This window comes from Phymastichus coffea, unplaced genomic scaffold, assembly GCF_024137745.1.
Source record: "Phymastichus coffea isolate CEN01 unplaced genomic scaffold, Cenicafe_Pcof_1.1 PCOF00031, whole genome shotgun sequence".
Lineage (NCBI taxonomy): Eukaryota > Metazoa > Arthropoda > Insecta > Hymenoptera > Eulophidae > Phymastichus > Phymastichus coffea.
The window spans coordinates 3540681-3562277 of NW_026706842.1; the positions used below are offsets into that span (position 1 = coordinate 3540681).

At 40.7% G+C, this 21597-nt stretch overlaps 2 protein-coding genes across 2 annotated transcripts; one reads left to right on the top strand and one right to left on the bottom strand.

Moving 5' to 3' along the window:
* Positions 1-552: 552 nt before the first annotated feature.
* On the bottom strand, positions 553-18210 carry LOC131663071 (low-density lipoprotein receptor-related protein 6). The gene is made up of 12 exons (XM_058933159.1): positions 17915-18210; positions 7690-7892; positions 6895-7253; positions 5839-6393; positions 5364-5754; positions 4810-5264; positions 4446-4730; positions 3832-4364; positions 3095-3761; positions 2570-3012; positions 1966-2487; positions 553-1893 (listed from the first exon to the last, which is right to left on the bottom strand). The coding sequence occupies exons 1-12, from the start codon at positions 17976-17978 to the stop codon at positions 1508-1510; spliced, it is 4863 nt and encodes a 1620-aa protein (XP_058789142.1). The 5' UTR covers positions 17979-18210; the 3' UTR covers positions 553-1507.
* A 570-nt stretch (positions 18211-18780) lies between these two features.
* Positions 18781-21196, top strand: LOC131663166 (required for meiotic nuclear division protein 1 homolog). Its single transcript, XM_058933350.1, has 5 exons — positions 18781-19569; positions 19633-19747; positions 19823-20042; positions 20115-20469; positions 20546-21196. The coding sequence occupies exons 1-5, from the start codon at positions 19273-19275 to the stop codon at positions 20717-20719; spliced, it is 1161 nt and encodes a 386-aa protein (XP_058789333.1). The 5' UTR covers positions 18781-19272; the 3' UTR covers positions 20720-21196.
* Positions 21197-21597: the final 401 nt, after the last annotated feature.

Below are 21597 nucleotides of genomic sequence, written 5' to 3' on the forward strand. Positions count from 1 at the left end.
AATTCACAAGTCCAACAATGTGTCAATAGAAAGATACAACATACTATCACAACTATCGAGATTATATTGAAATTATAGTTAATGAGATTATAAAAAAAACAGAAAATCGATAGCCGAGCAGTTATAATAACGTAAAGAAAACAAGCATATATTGAATTATAGTAACAATAACTACCTACAGTACAGATAATATAATATTAAATTTTTTGGAAAAATAATTAATACTAATGACTTGACTTATTAAAAGATTTATAGATTTTTGATATTATTTACTCAAAAATGATGTATCCTCCTATCTATCAATAGTATAAATATGCGTGCTAATACAGATCATTTCAGAAATTAGTCTTAAAGTTATTTTTTTTTCGGTTAAAAAATTTCACAGTAAATTTTTGAGTGAACAATACCAAAGAATTTATACATTTTTTAATATGCGAAATCGGTAGTATTAATTCTTTTCGAAAAAAATTTAATATTATAATATGTATATTGTGGATTGTTATTGTAGTTAGAATTTAATATATGTATCAAAATTTTATTGTTAGAATTTGGTTAATCATATAATTTTAATTTGTGTAATGTTTGATTGTGATAAAGAAGAAATATATGATAGTTTAACTTATGACCTGTAGATCGCTTTCCAAATTTTGAAAAACCAATAATTACATATTACTCAAAGTGTCTATGTGATTGTTGTTCTTTTTCTCTAATAATTATACTATACGGGGAGAATACTATGCGCAGTAATTTAAATGCAACCTTTGGTTAACAACTACTTAACATAAGGAACATAAATAATGTAAATATTTTTTCCGTTAACGACGTAAAATATACGATATGATAATTATCATATCACAAGTAACAATACGAAACTTATTAATTTTGCTCATCCCTTTCATACTTCGAAAGAAAACGTATTCAATCTCAAAACAATTAGACACAACAATATCATGCATGTAATATACATAATGTATATAAAGTAATGTCATTGACAATTATATAAACATTTTTTTCTATTTATAGTCAAATATAGGACTCTAATATACACTGAAATTGTCTTGAGATAAAATCCATTGTTATTTCATACAGAGTAAAAAAGTCATGTATTCTTACGCTATCTATTAGCAATCATACTAAGGTTCGCGGTAAACATTGCACAATCGCACTTACAACATATTTACAATCTATCATGGGTGCAAGCCACGATCTCTTAAAGGCACTATGGCTTTTGGACTTTGTACATGCAGATTCGATTCTTGAATCAGATATTTGCACTGTTTCCTCTCCACAAATTGAACATCAATTTGACTTATAAATAATAGTCTCCTATAAAATGATTTTTTCGTAACATGACAAATGCAAATGCTTGAAACAATGTTAAATTCAAAAACAAAAAAATATTTGCAAACAAACAAATAATGATAAACCACAAATGCTACTCTTCTACAAGAGAGAAAAAAAGGAGAATGAACAAAAAGTCTAGTCGGAATCGTCGGAAGCAGGCGATTCAAGGTACAGGCGATGGAGGCGGCGGTAAGGGACTGAAGTAGCACGACGACCTCGAGCCCGGCGACGGCGGGCAACTGATTGCCGTGTCGCTTTGGTAGAGTACGGATCTCGGGGTCGGAGGTGGCGGAAAGGGCTCCCCTGCGTAGGGATATCTGAATCCGGGCATTGGTGGATAATTACTGTCCGACTCGTCGCAGACATCGGTGCTGCAGGGTGTTGGTGGCGGGGGTTGGTTGATATGTCGATAGTTCCGATAGGGCCGATAACGCGACGCATTGCTACTAGAGCAACGTGTCGAGTTGGCCGTGGTAGCAGGGCTTGGAGGTGGATTGAGAGTCTCCTGGGGATAACCTGCTGAACTCGCATGTGTGGAACTCGATGCACCTAAAATACGTATGGCATTTAGTTATACAATATGAACCTACCAAGTATTGTAAAAGCTAGATAAAAGCTTACAGTAGGAAAATCCCGTGATGTGACTGCGGTCATAGCTGGAGCTAATACTACTACCGTTCAATGTTGACATCCTAACAGCCATACCTGGCTTCAGATCTTTCCTGCCATTCTTCTGCGACAGCATAGGCTTAGCCATTCTGCTGCTCTTTGGAGACAGTGGATCGCCAGCCGAGTCGTGCAGAATATCAGGTAAACCTTCGTTACCGCTAAATCGACGTTTACAGTAGTAGAAAGCAAAAATAACAAGAGCTGTAACAGCCATGGCAACAAACACAGAGATGAGATAGGTGTTTTTGCCACTGTCGTTGACAGGATCAACAGCTTGTCTATGGTTCGTAGCCGAGGCACACGTCGGTGCGGATTCGTCACTACCATCTGAGCAATTTTCCCAGCCGTCACACAAAGCTGATGCCGAAATGCACACATTCGAGCTTACACAGCGGAACTGACCAGGTCGACAGCAGTTCAATTCGTCCTCACCAGCTGCGCATTGTTTTGTACCATCGCATACCCAGGCATTTTCTAAAAATTAATAATTAAATACATATTTTTAATAAATACTGTCGTGACGATATTCCATTATTTAAAAAACTATTTAATTCACCAATGCAGTGGCCATTGTGACACTCGAAGTAAATATCTCTATTACACGGCGGGCATCCAATCTCATCGCTACCATCTGGACAGTCCTTTTGACCATCGCACTTCCACGCGCCTGGTATACATTCTTTCAAGTCAGCTAGCTTAGAAGTGAGGCATGTGAAGTGATCGGCACCACAGGTTGGTGCAACTCGACAATTTTTGTTATCTTCCGTAAGTACGAGACCTTGAGGACAAGCACATCTTGGACTGGCGCCAGCACCAATGCAGATGTGTGAACAACCACCGTATTCGTGTAACGGACTACAGACGTTAGATTCCATTACTATATTGTTCGGAAGTTTAACGACCACGAGATCGGTGAGAGGACGGTTACTCATGACGGTTTTGCGCCCAGAACCGGTGGTCTTATCTACTCGTTCCACTATCTGACTGTCTCGGTCGAACCTTCAAGGAAATAGATTAATTGAAATTGATGTGATTCAGATAAAGCTGGAAAGTTTGTGATCAAATTTAAATTGAAACTCACCAGTATACATAATCGAATAAGACCGACAAATGAACAACGGACCCTTGGACAGCCGCAACAAGTATCTTACGATTAGCTCCGTTCAATTCAGCAAACTCAATCTGCCTTCCATGAGCCCAATAGACAAGATTTGCAGCAGTATCAACTGCCAAACCCGATGGAGTTTCGAGATCCGAGGCAATAACGACTCGTTCTGTGCCGTCCATCAAGCTCTGCATCACGCGCATTTTCTCACCCACGTCAGTCCATAATAACAATCTTCTTTCTGGGTGCAACGCGATATTCCTAGGTTTTTCACCTTCACCTTTTACCACTACACCTAGAGTCGAATCGCTGTCTAACCTCGTTACATTGATAGCATCGTTCATCGAGCAAGACCAAAACAGTAATCGACCGAGAGGATCAAGAGCTAAATCGAACGGATGACCTGTACCGCCAGGAAGTACGACTACTGCATGAGTGCGATTTTCAAGAGCTTTTCGAATAGACGAGGTACGCCCATCGCCGGTGCGAATCCAATAGATGTACTGAGTAATTGGATCAAATTCGATGGCGCGTACATTCTTCAAACCTTGAACACGCAGGCTCACATCTGGACAGTCGTTTGTGTCGGGTAAGAAGCGACCCATTGCGTTGCGATAACTATACACCATGAAGTTCTTCGGAGCTGCAACGAATGAGTGAATAATGACATCTAATCTCTCGCAGTTTCAGTCAAAATTGCAACATAAACTTACCGATACACGTTTTGTTATCGGACGATATCGTGTAATGCGTAGGACAGGAACACTTGTGAGTCTTTGAAAGGCCAGATCCCACACTAGGCAGAGCTATACACAGATGACTACAGTCACCATTGTTATTGGCACAGGTATTCCAACCCGGTTGTCTGGATTTATGAACGACCAAGAGATCAGTAACAGCCTGCAGATTGTCATGGATTTTCGTGCGATTCATTCCGGTCGTTTTATTCACTCGCTCAATGTGACCAGTGTTCCAGTCAGTCCAGTAGATATAGTCCTGATACTGCATAGCACTGAACGGGTAGCCAATATTTTGGGTGATTATGGGTTTGCGCTTTTTTGTTATCAAATCATAGCTGTCGATCGATAAAGTGAAAAGATCTGCCCAGTACAGACGACGAGCTGCATGGTCGATCGTTAAACCGTTGGTACGACCAATGTCGGATATTACTAATTGTCTGTGCGATCCGTCCAACCACGACCGTTCGATACTACCTGTATTTGCCCACTCGGTCCAATAGAGGAATCTGTGAATAAATTTAAAAAAAATTAAAAGTAAGCTATACAATTTTCTCTTCTATGAACAACATGACGATGCAATGCATTACCCTCTTTCGGGATCTAGAGCGAGACATCTTGGCTCGATAAGATCTTGCCAAATTAGCACTCTACGGCTATAGCCCTCGAGATGGACAACCTCAATTCGACGTGTACCCGTGTCGCTCCAGTATACATTGTGAGCGATCCAATCGACTGCCAAACCATCAGGTGTCTCTAGACCAAGATCTACTACTTTTTCCACTTCCGATCCATTCATAAAGGCACGCGTTATACTTTTTAACTTAACGTCAGTCCAATAGATGCGATTGTCTGATATTTCAAAATCAAGAGCACTGCACGAGAAAAAGAAAACAACGCAAACTAAAATTTTAAAGAACTCGTTTCATCGTCTCAAGACAAGAAAAATCTTACCTTGCATCCTTAATTCCCGTAATAGGAATAATGTTATCGTTATTGGCATTATCGATGCTAGTACGACCTATCTTGTCTTTCCTAGTGAAAAGTAGAAAAGCTTCGGGCACCACGCAAGTCCGATTATCTTTAGTAAGCTCGTAGCCAATCTGACAGGCACACACGTATCTATCCATTTGCCTATTTAAGCACAGTTGGCTGCACCCGCCGTTGTTTTTAGCGCACGGATTTGTACCATTCGGTCTTCCACGATGCACAGCTTTAAGCCCCATAACGTTAGGGAACTGTTCGACTATCACTTCCCTCTCGCCACCAGAAAGCTTATGTGCACGATCAATGCTTCGACGCTGCCAGTCAGTCCAATATAAAAAGTCACCGAGTAAGCTGAAGCCGAACAAGTGAGGCAGGTTTTCCGTGATCACTTCTCCGCGATCGCTTCCATCCATGTTACAAACCTGTCGATATGTCGTTACAACGGGAATTAATCGCTTTGAGCCAATTAATTGTAAACGAAACACAATACCTCTTAGGCTCATGTATATTTGTTGACATACCTCGATTTTGTCGGTTTTAGCGTCGCACCAATACACCTTCCGCCTTTCCAGATCCAAAGCTACGCCGTTTGGCCAAACGACATCTTTCGTCACCAAAAGCGTTCTCTCGCTGCCGTCCAAGTTGCTACGTTCGATTTTTGGCCGTTTATCATCCCAATCGGTCCAGAACATCCAACCGAGTTCGAGCGCCAAGGCAATGGCTCTTGGCTCGCCCAGATCTTCGTGGATGAGAACTTTACGATTGGTGCCGTTGAGTCTAGCTACTTCGATGCGATCGGTACCGGTGTCGGTCCAATACAAGTTACGAGCAATCCAATCGACTGCTATACCATCCGCACTTTTAACTTCCGTTGTTATAATGTCTTCTTGCCCTGTGCCGTTTAGATACGCTCTGTGAATAATAAAAAAAATCAATTAATCCGTAATGACGAAAAACTTGGAAAAGAAAAGATTGAATTACTTATTGAAAACATACCTCCTAATGACGTGAGCCTGCTCGTCTGTCCAATACAACATCTCGTCGATGGGATCAAAGTCTATTGCGATAGCATGCTTGATGCCCGTCAACGGCAGCACGAAGTTCGTGTAATCCGGCGAGTCCAATGAAATCATGCTGATCTCGTTCCTTTGCACAATCAGCAGCAATTCTTGTGGACCTTTGGCGCAATTGTAATCGTCTAACAACTTGACGCCCGTGGGGCATGCACAGCTGTACCCCGGCGCCTTTGTACTCAACAAACACAAGTGCGAACAATTGCCATTGTTGTTCTTACACGGATTGTTGACTGGTGGAGGCTGACGCCTCGCGTCCCAAACTTCAATGTCACCGGGTATGAACTCGCCGTGCATGTACTCGCGCGACTTAGCATTTGATGAACGCAAGTCTAACGTATGAATACACCACGTTCGCCAGTCTGTCCAGAAGAGTCGTTGCTCGAAATACGTGATTGCGAATGGATATTCGAGAGTCTCGCTCACGATTTTTCGACGATTCCGTCCGTTATAGTCCATTACTGCGATGAACTTGTATCTGAAATTGAAATTAAATTCACGTGTGCTCGAGTTACTAATGAAGCTCGTTCTTTTTCTTTTTTTATGCAGAAAAATGCACAGCTCCGTAATAAACTTGACGAGCAGTGTCGTATAGCTTTTTTTAAAGATCTCATTTGCATTTTCAGTGATTTGCCGGATAACGAGCTTTAAATGAAAGTTGTAATTAAAAGTAATGCGATGCGAGCCCTTATTTTCCAGTTTTTACGTTAAAGGAAAAAGAATTTCACATTATGAATGCATAATGAAAGGTGCAAGTGGGCTATACTACAAGTTTGAAATCTAGAGTATATCTTTTCTAAACAATTATTAACGAAGCCGAGTTTTAATGATGTAACTATTTTATATTTCACGAAAGAGGACAGAGAATGTTAGGTTCTTTTTCTTTCAAGAAACTGATATCAATGCAAATATCGCACAATCTCGAGATCGATCTAGAAATCTCCAGCAAGGTCAATAAAAAAAGAGCACTATTACGTACCTGCCGTCGACCCAATAAACCAACTCGTTCTCATAATCCACAGTCAAGCCATTGGGCCAGAAAATGTCATCGGATACAATGACTTTCCTGGTGGTGGGATCGCCGTTCATCGCAGCTCTCTCGATTTTCGGCACGTCGCCCCAGTCGGTCCAGAACATTATGGCTCGCATGGGCACGAGAGCAATCGCTCGCGGTTGATAAATATCAACCCAGAACAGGACTTTACGATGCCGTCCATCGATGCTCGTCACCTCGATCCGGTTTTTCTCACCATCCGTCCAGTACAGCTTGCCCGTATACCAGTCGCACGCTAGGCCATCCGGTGAGATTAAACTTGAATTTACCACTGTTATAGGATCCTGGACAAAGAAGCGTGTCGATGGTTTCACTACGATGAGGCTTTGGCGATTGTCATTCTGCGGCTCTACGTTCTAAGCTTTATTATTCATTGACTTGAAGAACGTTAGGTTTAGTAACGAGTCAATTTCCTTGAAAGAAAATTCTGATTTGTATACAGAACAATAGATTACGACGATCTCGACGAACGAAAGAGAATCTAGCGAGAATTTCCGGAGGTCCGCAAAAAAAAAATAATAATAATAAAAAAATAGCCACGTAGCCGTAAAAAACTGAGGCCGGTGACGCAAATCAATTTGCATAAGCATTAGTCGGAGCTATCGATAAACATGACACAACTGGTAGGCAAAATTAGACAAGATCAAAGCAAATGCTAAGGCCTACGGGAAAGCAGCAGCTGGGCGAGTTGGTCTGCGTCGTAGTCGCTGGCGTACGAACCTGGGTGTAAGTGCCGTTGGTGTGCACGCACTGTATGAGCTCGAGCCCCGGATCCGACCAGCAGACCAGTCCTCTCTCGTGGTAGAAGTCGAGCGTAACACCCTCGGACAGGTCCTTGACGATGATGGCGACGAACTTGTTGGTCCTCGACACGTTCGCCACGCGTATGTCCTTGTTGGTGGCGAACAGCAACATCGGCGAGCCTGCGACACGGGTGGAAATTCAGTTTAGCCGCGCTGTTTGCTCGGCGCGCAACAGCGCCGCGAGCCCCGTCGCTCGTCGTCGCGCACTTATTATTCCCTTTGAGGTGTGCGCTATTTTCCCGCGTATCTTTTCGACGAGGACGCGGTGGTGGGTTTTATTCCGTGGAGGAGCGTGCTTTTCAAGATGCTCTCTCTCTCTCTCTCTCTCTCTCTCTCTCTCTCTCTCTCTCTCTCTCTCTCTCTCTCTCTCTCTCTCTCTCTCTCTCTCTCTCTCTCTCTCTCTCTCTCACTCTCTCCTGGGAGCTAATGGCGCGTGATGACGGTGCGTGTAGGGGAGCGCGTGGTAATTGCTGTTTACGACGCCTACGAGGATTCTCGTGGTTTATTAAGCAGAGAGGCCGCCTGACTGCTTGTTGCCCTCTCTCTTTAAATGCCGATCGAGCGTTTCGCCGCCGCAGCGACATCGCCAAACGCATCCCGCGGGAGAACGAGTTATCGATCATCCGAGACAATCGCCTTCCGAGTACGTGGATTCTATTGACACGGAGCGCGCGCTTTTCATCTATTATTCATTTTTCTCGTCGCGACCCCACTGAAATTCCACCGAAGTAGCGTTATCAGTTCGATTACGCGCGCGCGTCGCTAATGAAAAACTCGAACGAACGAAGCAGCATCTCGTGCCAGAGCTAAAGCGACGCTAAGCGATTGGCGAGGAGAGAGAGAGAGAGAGAGAGAGAGAGAAAAGACGAGAGGAGGGGCCTCGTCAACGTTTTCCTCGATCTCGGCCGAGATCAAAGAGTCGTGAAAGTGGCTCGATTCCGAAGAACATAGAGAAGATTACTCGCCTCGTTAACACGCGCGCGCATCTCGGCGTCATACGCGCCGAGATCGATCGTCGGTATGCCCGAGCAAATAGCCGCAGTTTCAATACGAACGTGCCCGAATGAAAATTGCGCCTGGGCGAAATCAAAGGTGCAGCGCGCCGACGACGGAATAATAGAAGCCGGAGGGAGATTACAGGTGCTGGAAGGACGCGCGCGCGAGGGCAGAGCGAAAATCCGAAAAGGCTACGCCACTGCTCGCGCGTCGCTCGTTGCATATACATGCGCGCGCGCGCGCGTGCACGCACACACACACACACACACATCCTGCGCCTTGCCGCGCGCCTGGTTAGCCTCGTCTCTCTCTCTCTCTCCTCCCTACGTTTCTTCGCTTGTTAGCGCCCGCTAACCTACGCCGCCGCCGCGCTGCTGCTTCTCTCCTTTCCATCTCCGCGAGCTCGCTGTTGCTGCTGCTGCTGCTGCTGCCGCAGTTGCCGCGCATCCGCGATTCTTTTTTTGACGGAGCCGGACCGGGCCGAGTAGTCGGATCTTCGTCCGTCGCTGCGCGTGCTGCCCGTCAGATTGACAACAACGAAATTGCCCCGGTGACTTTTCACCATTATCTTTGTTTTGACGAGAGCGCGACACGAATACTCGACACACGAAAGTCAAGACGCCTGTGTTTACTCTGTTCCAGCATCCTACTGTCTATGTCTTTGAAAACCCTTCGAAAAACAAAAAAAATCTCGAGGGACTCGTAGACTCTCTTGCATTTCGTTAACACTTGAGGAAAAACGAGAATAAGTCAAGACTTGCATAATTAAAAAAAATCTGAGAGAGAGAGAGAGGGAGGAAGAAGGAAAAGAAAAAGGGCTTGGGCGAGGAGGAGAGAGTAAAAATGAATTCGTTAATTTCGTCATTTCCCCGTTCGCAGACTGCCTCCGCACACATTTTATCCAACGCAGCAGCAGCGGCACATCTCGTTGGCGAACGAGATGGAGGGCGGGAGAAGAGAGAGAAAGAGAGAGAGAGAGAGAGAGAGAGAGAGAGAGAGGAAAAAAAACCGCAGACGATAGGCCGGCTTTTCGATTCCACTGCTCTTTTGTGCAACTTTGCGCGCGCACGCATAGAAACTTTTCTCCGGTTAAGCAGGACCAAATATGACAGAGCAGACGCATCGCTCGGGCCAATTGTGCAATTTCCAGGTCGACGAGAATCGCTCGTTAATGCGGAGCAGCAACCTCCTCCGCCTCTCGAAACTTTCAATTAAGCGTCTCTCCCGGCACACCACCTGGCAAAAGAGACTCGCAGCGTTGAAAAAAAAACGCAATAACAGCGCCAGCGCCAGTCTCTTCCTCTCGACCCTCTTTTTTTCTAAAAAAAATCCTCGCGCGCGCGAGGCACTTGTACCAGCGAGGAGAGATGTGTTCTCTCTCTCTCTCTTTCTCTCTCTCTCTCTCTCTCTCTCTCTCTTGCATACACCTTATGCGCTTGGCGCTCGTTCATTTGCGCGATTCGTTGCAAATTACCGCGAGGCTTGCGCGAAATCTCGCCTGGCCCCTCCTTCACCGGCCGGCGAGAAAAGAAAGCGCGGCGTCTCTGTTGGATTGCGCGGCGGTGGCGTCGTTGTCGTTGTCGTCGTCGTCGGGAAAACTTCAAAGGCGACCCCGTTGTCTTTGACCCTTGCGCGGAGAATCGCGCCGGCGGCCTTGAACGACGCTGCCACGTAGAGTTTTTCGAAAGGGCTCCTCCCTCCATTTGACTTTTCGCTCGGCTCCGCGGTAGGTGACAAAGTGTGTGCTCGAAAGAAAGACAAACGCGCAACGCGCGGTTGACTTACTACGCTAAATACCCTCACGAGAGCTGATAACGCTGACTGTACACACAAAGTAGGCGCGAGCGAGATGTGCGACTTTTTACACGCTTGCCGACCGACTCTGCTTCGTTTCGAGGGGATTTTCGGTGAGCTCTATACGCGCGCATTTACGCCACTCTTTTGTCTTGCTAATCGCGGATGTTTGCGTTTGTCAAAAGATGAGATGATATTAAGATAAGTTGTACGATATAAATGACAATTTCTAAGGAAAACTTCATTTTCGTAAATTTCAATTGTGAAAACTGTTGAACCATTAGTCAAGTTCTCACCAGCAAAAATCATGCTGCGTAACACTATCGTTAGTTTTTCTCTCTTTTATCAGAGATTACATAAGATACAAGCTTCAATATTCACAAGCAATTGAAATTCGACTTTCAAAAAATTACGACGATGAATATAATCGCGATAATTTAGCTGTGTTACAGAAAAAGCGAAGATGAAACGTACCGGGAACCCCGCACCAGTTAAATATTTAATATATTTTTAATTTAGCGTCAGTAACTGGTTGAGATCAATGAGAATTGATGAAAATTAAAAGAATACCAGAAGGGACAGAAGACGTTGAAAATCATGAAAAATTATGAAATAGTCGATTCACATGTGTCGTATGATTTTATTTGGTCGCGAGACTGCCAATGATTTCTGCTACGTTCATTTGTGGTTTCAAAAATTTTTCTAAACAGCTGAGAATGTAAAAATTAAGAGAAAAACAAATTTGACCTAGACAGTTCTTGGAAAACCAAAGAATTTCAATGACTTCCTGGTCGAAGCACACCGGCGACGCAAGACTTTCGCCTGTCAATCGACTCCAACTTAGGAGCCATTGACAGCGTAAGGCTCGCGAGCCGGTGCGTGTCTAGCTGAAAAGCCATGGAAATTACTGAGTTCTTTGAGGCTTAAAAAACGGGTAGAGGCTTTTTTTGTTGCATACGTATCCGAGTATGTATGCAAATCTATTATACTGAAATTACAAATGACAGAGATGAGTGAGAGTCGAAGAGTCGATACAAGTACAAAAATAATGTTACTCCTTGCACAATCGCCGGAAAATCCATTGAAGTTTTCAATTTCCCAAGCTCGGGCGGGGACCGTTATAGTTTATTATCATTAAATATATATTCAGCTACTTTTGAAAAATTATTTTGTTACTGCAAAAAGTGGCAGAAAAAAAGTAGGAGTAGATCGAAACGCCGAAGCCTCACCTCGTACTACTTTATGCTAGGGTCGGAAAATTCGTGGAATTTTACAATTTTAATTTACAATACAAAAATATTCTATTAACAATAAAAGTGGCAGAAGAATGTTAGAGGCGATTAAAATTTAAAATTTACGTATCATCGCTCGATTGTTCGGGGAAATTTGAAAATTACTTACTTTTCTAAGGGTCATCGAGGTCAGCTAGGTTCTTTTATTGCTAACTATATACTGCTATGTAGAGCAAATTATTTTATTAAAGATAAAGTTGGCAGAAAAAAGTTGGAGTCGATTGAAAGACGAAAGTCTTATGACGACGCGTGCTTCGGCCGGGAAATTGTGGTAATTCAGTGGTTTCCTGAGGTCTAGCGGAGTCGAATTTGCTTTCACACCTCAGCTGTCTAGAAAAAAATTTGAAACCAAATATAAAAACGGCAGAGAGGGCAGTTCCGCGAACAACGAAAATCATACGACACGGATGAATTAAGTACTTGATAATATTTCACGATTTTCCCCGTTTTCTATCCTTTATAGCGCTGTTTTAATTTCCGTTCTCTCTCATTAATCTCAACCAGTTACTGATGGTAAATTAAAAATTTTTAAGTACGGGGCCCCAGGTACGTTTTGTCCCTGCTTTTCCAATAACGCGGCTAGCTTCATCGTCATAAAAAAGGAGTATCTTAGACATTTAAATTTCATTTATAATCAAGCTGAACGAGTAAATAAAATATACAATATCTTATAGAAAGTTTTGATAAGTGAATAATAGTCGTTTGTAAATCATTCAAGAGTCTCAAAATAACCGAGCGAATGTGAAAATTTCTCGTGATAGTGTAAAAACCCCACGAAATACATACTAAATTATGCATATTTATTATACTAAATACAAAATTCCTTGCAATTACTCCATATCAACCAACATCTCAATCGAAAACATTCTAAAACGATCTTCTTGGAGGATCGTCAAGCACGAACAAAAAAAAAAAAAGAAAAAAAGAAAGAAAAAAAGAAAGAAAAAAAGAAAGAAAGAGAAAAAAACAAGTATCGTGGGTGCAAGAAAAAAAAGGCTGGTTATTATTGCGGAACAAAGCTCTGTGTCTGGTCCGAAATAAAGGAAGTGTCACGTGCGCGCACATGAGGGGAAACCCCGTATATACTTTACTTACGATAAAAAACAACGCCACCCTCCTCTGGCGCATCCAGTTTTTGTGTCTCGCACACCAATAACGCATTGCGCGTGTTTTCTCTTCGCAGCTATGCCGAATTTTTACAACAAACTCGCGTAACTTCCTCATCGTTTAACGGTATAGCGAACGCTCAAGTTTTTCTCTCGCGTCTCTCCAAGCGAAAGAGACAAAGGACCGAAGCCTGAAGAGAGAAAAAAATTGAACACTGCTCTCTCTCTCTCTCTCTCTCTCTCTCCCGCTCTCTCTCCTGTTCGTTCGCCTCGGGCAGCTCGTACACGGCATTATTTATATTGTAGCTTGTTAGAAGGTCGAAAGAGGCCGGTCCCTGCAACGAGCAGGTAGATGCGGCGTAGTCGGAGAGGGAGGGAGGCAGGGAGAGAGAGAGAGAGAGTAGAAACAGGATCCCGAAGGCTCGGAGGAGGAGGAATTCTGATTAAAAAGGAACGGCCGAGCAACTCGCACAGAGAGTGAGAGAGAGAGAGAACGAACGAGAATCATTAACATGTGATTTGAGTTTGTACGGACGAGAGAATTTTTTTTTCGCGATGACGAGGAGGAGGATGAGGACGCGTATCACCATTGCGTATCGCCTCTACGGAGGAAAGTAAGATTGATAAAAGACACGAGAAAAGAGCTCAGGTGTACAAGTTTAGAGAAAGGGAACTTATACTTAAGCTTTATTCCTAAGGTTTAGTTTTCTTTAATCTTTTGATCCATGCATCTTAAAACATAAGTGTGAAATTAACATTGTACAAAAAGTATTGCCTCGTTAATAGTCACATTATTTGGCTTCTTTTGTACTCAAACTTTCCCCCAAATTGCTAATGATTTCACTTGTCATTCAATTTGATGCCACTGTTGTTATTCATACCTCGTGTTCTTTCTTTCATAGGGTCGAATTTGGTGTTCCATTCGATGAAGAATACAAAGACAACATACCCGGCACATTAATGGTGGGTGGCCAATAATAAAAATAATAATATTAATAATAATAATAATAATAATAATAACAACAACAATAATAAAATGTAATAATATATAATAAAAAATAATAATAAAAAAATTATTATTGTGTAGTTTCGTTGCGAATTTCAATTGTATATTTTGCATTTACAGGTATCAATATTGAAGTTGTATAAGGAAGCACTGAACAAAGATATATTCCGGGCTCCAGGACACCAAGAAAACATGAAAAAACTTATACATTTTCTTCGGACTGGACGTTTAGTTAACATGGAATGGTTTAGTGTAATTCAATTGGACAGTATAGAACAACAAAGGGACCAGATTCACAAGTATGTTTACACAAGTTTTTCATGATTAAACCCTCCTCACAGCTTATTTTAGCTCGGCTGGTTTTACAATCCACAGATTAATCACCTCTCTACCAATCTACACTCAGTGTTTGCTGGTTCGGTTATTCGGAACATTCAGGGTAGTAGCAGTAAAGAGCAAGGACAAGTATGACCAGTGAAGCCCTGGGACTCTGTTGCACCATTGTTTTTCCGAAGCTATGTTAGCGATGGAAAAACAGCAAAAATGGAGAATGTTCCTAGGTTCAAAGTATGTTTCATTACTTTGTTTTTCGAAACTTGTCAATTAAATATCACGAGTGGTGAACAAAGATAGTTGTTGTATGAACTAATACCTTTTTCTTCTATGCCTTTATAAAAGAAAATAATTTATTGAAGGTTTAAATAAAAATTGTAGTAAACTTTAGATTTTCATTGAGCATATAAACTAAAATTACTAATTGATCTATTGGAAAACTAATTTTTAGATTTGAATTAATGAAAACTATTTTTATGAGTGAAGGGTATTAAAAGTGAATGTATTTGGCATAATTCTTACAATTTATGTCTAATAATCTCTACCTAAGACGTTTTGCAGCAACTACCTTTGTAATGTTACATGAGTTTTTTTAATTTTTTGAACCGTGCATTTACAAATTAAATGAAATTGACATTTTGCAAAAAACATTTGTTAATTTCTTGAAAAATTAGTACATTACGATACAAGTGCGGGAAAGTAGATTCTTGTCTCGCGTGGCTTTTACGCCCGAGCGAAGCGAGGGTGGAAGGGTACACGAGACGAAAAACTCTTTCCCGAACATGTGCCGTACCGTATTTTTTGATACGACGTGTGGAAAGTGCAATTTTCAACGCACGTTTTCTGCCGAGCGTGCGGGAAAGACGCACTTTGCGCACGGAGTGTCGAAAAATACTATAAACTGCATGGTCAAGTTAATTCAGTATAATAGCATAATGAATTTCTATTAAATTGAACAAAAATAGAAGGATTTCAATTTAACATACTACTTGCTAAAGCCATACACATCAATTATCAGTTATTAGAAGAGCTAAATTTTCGATGTGCATTATTCTTGAGCATTTAAATTGATACAGCATTGAAATATCACGGAGTATAAACAGTATAGAATATGCATGACATTAATAAATAAAAATATCAACTGTTTGAATTAATCATTTCATGAATAAATCTATTGGTTTCTCAAAGCCAATAGAAGTATCGTATGATTGCCTCATTTTTTCTTCTTCATATTTTGCCTTCAATCGACGTTCGCCACACGGACCGAGGTATCAGTAAGTTTACCATACCGAACGATTATGCTGTATGTTTTGTCTCTCGACTAGCTCCTTCGAGCTTTTCAAACAATTTGCAAGCGATGATTGTCGTTATAGAATTCCTTAACGATTGTTTAGCCTCGCCAAAAACGTCGTGGCAGAATATATTGTTATAGGGTTATAAATATTGTTATAGGGTTTGATGTTTTAGCTTATCGATTTGAATGAAAAAGAAAAGAATCCTATTTGATATATCTTTCATTATTTTATCTAGTAATTTTCCTGCTTTGCTCGTTTTGTAAAACCTAAATATTTTTAAATCGAGAGCATTTTTTTTTATTCCTCTACCAAAAGCTTTTTTTTCGTTTGTATATTGAGCATTTTTCTGCTAGATTTTCCTAATTTTGCAGAATTTTTACATCATTTCATTCAATATTTTTATTTCGCAGGTTGATACAAGAGTAATGAAGTTCATGATAGACAATTTTGGAGTATCAAATTTGTTCGGCCGAGAGAACTACGAATTTTACGCGCGGATTACCGGATGAATTCAAAAAGTTCAGAAGATAAATTCTGATTAAAAAGGAATGGCCAAGAAACTCGCGGAGACAGATAGATAGAGAAAGAGAGAGAGTGAGAGAGGGAGAGAGAATCATTAACATGTGATTTGAGTTTGTACACAGATGAGAAATTTTTTTTTCGCGACGACGAGAAGGAGGAGGACACGTATCACTATTGCGTATCTCCTCTATGAGGGAGAGAGAGATTGATAAAAGGCGCGAGAAGAGAACTCAGGTGTACGGTTTAGAGAGAGGGGACGACGCTCAAGCTACATTCCTGAGGTTTAGTTCCCTCCGGGGCCAGACGCCCGCAGAGCGAGAGAGTCGACCCCCTCGAATGCGTTTTTCCCTTTGCATGCTGTTTGGCCTTCTTTTCACGCCAACAGATGCTTTTTCTTGTACAATCTCTCCACCGTAGAACGAATTTGCTGTCAGACGTTTCTTTCTCCTTTATTATTATTTTTTTTTTGTTCGACTTTTTATGAGTTTGTTTACTACTGTTCATTATTTCCGTGGCTTTACCATTGCTTGTGCACAGCGACAAAAATTACTGTGCAACGCGTGTAAGCGTTACGAATGTCAGCAGGATTCGTTGGAAAAGAAATAGTCGTGACGCTTGATCCGACTTCAATAAAAATAGGATGTTAGAAATACAATTGACGCGTGGTCGAGTTTTTACGACGAATTATTTATAAATACGGCTAAACTTAGCTGTCACGGCATCGGCAAGAAATAACAAAAAATTGGCGCTAACTTTTCGGAACATATTGCGATATCCCAACCCTTTGCCCGCAACACGCGCACATAAGGAACGAGACTGGATTATTTTTCTTTCTACGGTGGATGAATCGATGTTTACACGCCAACTCGATAAACATCCTTACGGAAACAAGTAGAGTAACGCTATACACATGTGTTTACCAGAATGAAAAAAAAGCAGCTTTCTTATCCTTAATGGACGGAAAAAATCCGATTGCGTACATCGTGACAAATGGACAACAATTACCGCGTAACAAGACCATTTTATTGTAAAGGCAACAAAGCCAGGCGTAGGAAGAGGCTAGATTGTCAATTGTGTGGCTAGCAAAACAGTAGCCGCATGCAAGCAGTAGCACGGAAGCCACAGTGACGATAAACACGTGGCATCTGGCAGATATAATTAGCGAGCGAGAGAGAAACCCGGGAAGCGCGCGCGCGCCCTTTGATCTGTCGCGCCTCATTGACGATCACGGAATCGTATAGCCCCGAGCAGGATTCAATTTTTCCCTCTTCTTTTTCTCTTGGTTTTCCTCTGTTACGTCCCCGGCAAACACCCAAATATACATCGTCTCTCGATCGGCTTTTCTCCGATCAAAGTGCTCCTGCCGGCTCACGGAGCATGATCAAAGTCTCTTTCATGGCCTTTTCGGATACTATTCCATGCCTCTACGTTTCACAGAAAAAACTTTTTTCATTCACGTGCATATATAATATTTCTTAGACTCATACTCCAAAAAATACTAAGACAAATTAACCAATTCATTCATTTTACACCAATAAGAGTGCACCGCGTGAATCTAATCTCTAGATTCGAGTTGATCTACGACTAATAATCTCGTAATAACCGGCGTAATCATTTCACGCACATACGTCCTACTTATCCACATGCAGCCGCGCACCACTGGAGAGTGATAGAGAGAATTCTTCGTTTACAGCGTACACACCGATAACCACGTCGTGTGCGCCTATCGGCTAATAACTCATCTTCGTAAATCGAACAATCAACAATAGGTCAGTACATAATTTATTTTTTATGTTACCTAAGCATAGCTTGGCAATGTCGAGCATCAGCAGCAGCATCAGCATTATCATCGACATGATCATCAGCTTTTCGCTCGCATGCTGCACCTTTTTTCCGTCGCTGTTGTCGCACACACGTCGAGTATATATGCACTCCCACGCTATATACGCTACTTTACACCGCGTCCTTTTCGCGGAATGCGCCGCCCATGGCTTCTTCCTTCGCTAAGCTCGCGCTGCACTCTCGGCTCTGCTGCTGTTATGCTCCCCCTTTGTTTTTTTTCTCTCTTGTACTCCGATGAGACGCGAACGTGCAACGTCCACTACCCACGAGCGTATGAACGAAACTGAGAGGAGAGACTATAGACAGAGGGAGAAGCTGCCTCTCTCACGATTCTCACCAAGAGCCGCACGCGAGTGAACGAAAAGGCCTTACATACCAAACGTTGATAAAAAGAGAGATGTTTGGCGGGAACTTTAGAAATTACTCTAAATTTGCAAATAATTATTTTACTTTTTTATTTGCATTCGTTTTCTATAATTTATTAATTATTTTGATCGATTTTATTTGTTTTGTATATTTTATTTTAAAAAATAAACCCGAATTTTATTTTGAAAAGTCGTGTACACCGAATAAAAACTGTCGATTCTTGGCTCCACGGGTAGAATTGTATAACTTTTGGATGCATGCACCATACGCGTCTGGAGGCAAACCAACATCTATCAACGCAGGCACATACCAACGTTCGTTCCCTGACCCGACTGCTAACCGTCGTAGCCAGGAAGGGAGCTAAGAGCCGAGCCACGACAAGCGCCACATATCAGAGTCAGTCATGTCCTGCTCAGCGCCAGGGTCGCCAGGCTGTGGTCTATGCTCGTCCAGTCGCGCTCATCGCTGTGTAGTCTTCAACTTGTACTCTCTAACAAAAGCATTGCTACTTACGTCCTGGCGTTTCTTTCCTTCCCTCGTACGACACACCTTTTGAAGAAGCTTTCAATAGGAGGGGTGGCTGGGATAAGGAGACATTAAGGACATTCAGACGTTTGAATTTCCCGCCACCCCAGCTACATCCGGACTCCAAACTCCAAACTACTCCAAAAAAATTATAGAATTCGGCTCCATCAATGGAGATTACTTAAAAACTGTTCAACAATAATAAAGTACTGTGATAATGTAGCATAACATTTCATAAAAGTACAAAATTCGATATTAAGAAATGTAAATAAGAATTTGAGATAATTATAATAAGAATGAAATGTTAATATTTTGAGAAGAAGAAGTTTATCAGTGTATAACCTTAAAGCACTACTTGATGTTGGTAAACAAATGTTTATAAAGCGAAATAATAAAGGTAGTTAGTTAAAAACAATTGTTAAAATGTTTGCTGCAACTCTCAAATGTTCCTCATTGTTGGAAAGAAATATGAAATTAGTTAGTTATAGTGTTTATTTCAATTTTACTAATTCTGAAAAGCTCAGTCATACCAAAGTAATTTTATCTAAAATGAAAATCAAAGATAAGAAGTCTATTTTTAAAGAGTCACCAATACTTTTCAACAAAGATTTGAATACTGGAAAAGGTATTCAAGAAAATATTTCTGCACTCCAAATGAAAAAGAGGCCTCTACGGAAGAAAAGATCCATCACAGAAGATGATGAAATTCCTATACCAGGAGTTAGTAATTTTGTATAATTGTCTTTTTAATACTTCAATTTTATATCTTAATATCAATTTCAGTTTTGGACTGTAAAAGCTGTGACTACTGCTGAGGAGTACGATTTAGAAGAATTAATGAAAGGACTGCTTTTACAAAATCTTTATACTCCAACTGAAATACGTACATCTGCTAAGCGTAAATTTTTAATTTAACAACAATGTATATACAAATGATGAAACAGTACTACAATAGCTTAATTAATTTTTTTAGGTCTTCCTGATGCCATCCAAGCTTTAGCTAAATATGAAGTAGGAAATGAACCTAGAGAAATTTATTTTTTTCGAGAAGGAACCACTGTAATGTGGAATATTACTGACTTAGAGTGTAGTAATTTACTTCAATTCTTAAGACAATATGAGGATACTAGTTACTCAAATGACCTAGTTCAAGCTGAAGGAGAATTAATGAATTATACTTATGCAGAACAAGAGTAATAATACATTTATTAAGGTTTTCTCTATATTTTACTATTTTATACTAATGTGTAATAATTTATTCGCAGTAAAAAGAGTCATTTGAAGGAAGGAGACATATATCTTGCACCAAGTTCTAATCTTGATAAATATACATTTTCCAATGCCATATCACAATCAGTAAAACTAGGAATTTGGGAAGCTTCATTAGATCTCTATGTAGATTCTATAGAATTTATAACAGAGGACCTGAAGAAAGGGAGGAGAATTAGAATGACTAGACAACAAGTTTTGAGGAAGCAAGGAGAACTTTTTGCATTAAGGCATTTGATTAATTTGAGTTCAGATCTTTTAGATACACCCGATTTTTATTGGGAACGTGATGAATTGGAATCGTTATACCAACAAACTTGCGCTTATTTTAACATAGCAAAGAGAACTAGGGTTAGTTTATATTACGAATTAGAGATATGAATAATACTAGATCATTTTACAAACTAAAAATATGAACTTTTTACAGGTAATGAACGAAAAAATAAACCACTGTGTTGAATTGGTGGAGTTGCTTTCATCCCATTTGAGTGATAGACATCACATCCGTTTAGAATGGATGATCATTGTTTTAATTATGGTAGAAGTAGGTTTTGAAGTTTTACATTACTTGGATCGTTACTTAGCATTACAAAATGTATAATCGTGGCAGTTTTAAGCGGCTGCAAAACTTCTTAACTATAGATTGACATTGGAACAAATTTAATAATTTTGTTATTCGCTAAATGTGATTTTTATATAATTTAAACAACCTTAACTATATTTTATAATTTGTTTTTATATAATCTACTTTATTTTTACCGTATAAAAATAATTTTTTATAATGAAGTCGTTAAACTGGTAATTTATTATATCATTATTCTATAAAACTTATAATTTTCAATGCGCATTTATAGAAGAACATTGTAATCTAGGCGATATGATGTAATTTTCATAACATTACAAATTTCAAAAGTTGAACAATTATTTCCAAGAACCAGTAAATTTATTTTTTCATTTCCTTTTACAGTTAAAATATCGATTTACAAGCTAATTTTACGTTTAGCCCAACGACAGGAATTCGCGCATAAATGGAAAAAATTGTCGATAAAATAAATTGCAACTCGCACCAATTAATATTTCAATTTACGTTTCCTCCATCCGTCATATCCTGAATATTTACCTCGCAAGCTCCACTCATCTTCTATCGGAGCAAGTCGAAAAAGTAGCAATTGTGAAATTTCGCGACAACGATGATCCAATCGGTGTCGCAGCCAACCGCAATTTTATCGGACTTCGAGGTAAGGGGGTTGAGTTGGCAAGCCCCGAGGATAAAATCGCCGAGATTTTAGCGTAATCGATAAATCCATCGTTGGTAATTAACAAATAGAGTCGAAAGGATAGGTGTGGAATCTACGACCGATCACTCGTTACAGCTGTTGGTCGCTGGTCTACCATCCGTACCATCAACTGCCATTTCGTGCATGCGTGATTTTATAGTAGCAGCGCCGACACTCAGATAACGTTCTGCTTGATGACGAT

Excerpts from the sequence above, each read along its gene's own strand:
- LOC131663071 (XM_058933159.1), bottom strand. The coding sequence starts at position 17,978 with ATGATCATGTCGATGATAATGCTGATGCTGCTGCTGATGCTCGACATT. Across the intron at positions 5,265-5,363 it reads CTAAAACCGACAAAATCGAG|GTTTGTAACATGGATGGAAG; the intron begins GTATGTCAACAA and ends ACATATCGACAG. Across the intron at positions 1,894-1,965 it reads CATCACGGGATTTTCCTACT|GTGCATCGAGTTCCACACAT; the intron begins GTAAGCTTTTAT and ends TACGTATTTTAG.
- LOC131663166 (XM_058933350.1), top strand. The coding sequence starts at position 19,273 with ATGTTTGCTGCAACTCTCAAATGTTCCTCATTGTTGGAAAGAAATATG. Across the intron at positions 19,748-19,822 it reads AATACGTACATCTGCTAAGC|GTCTTCCTGATGCCATCCAA; the intron begins GTAAATTTTTAA and ends TAATTTTTTTAG. Across the intron at positions 20,470-20,545 it reads ACATAGCAAAGAGAACTAGG|GTAATGAACGAAAAAATAAA; the intron begins GTTAGTTTATAT and ends AACTTTTTACAG.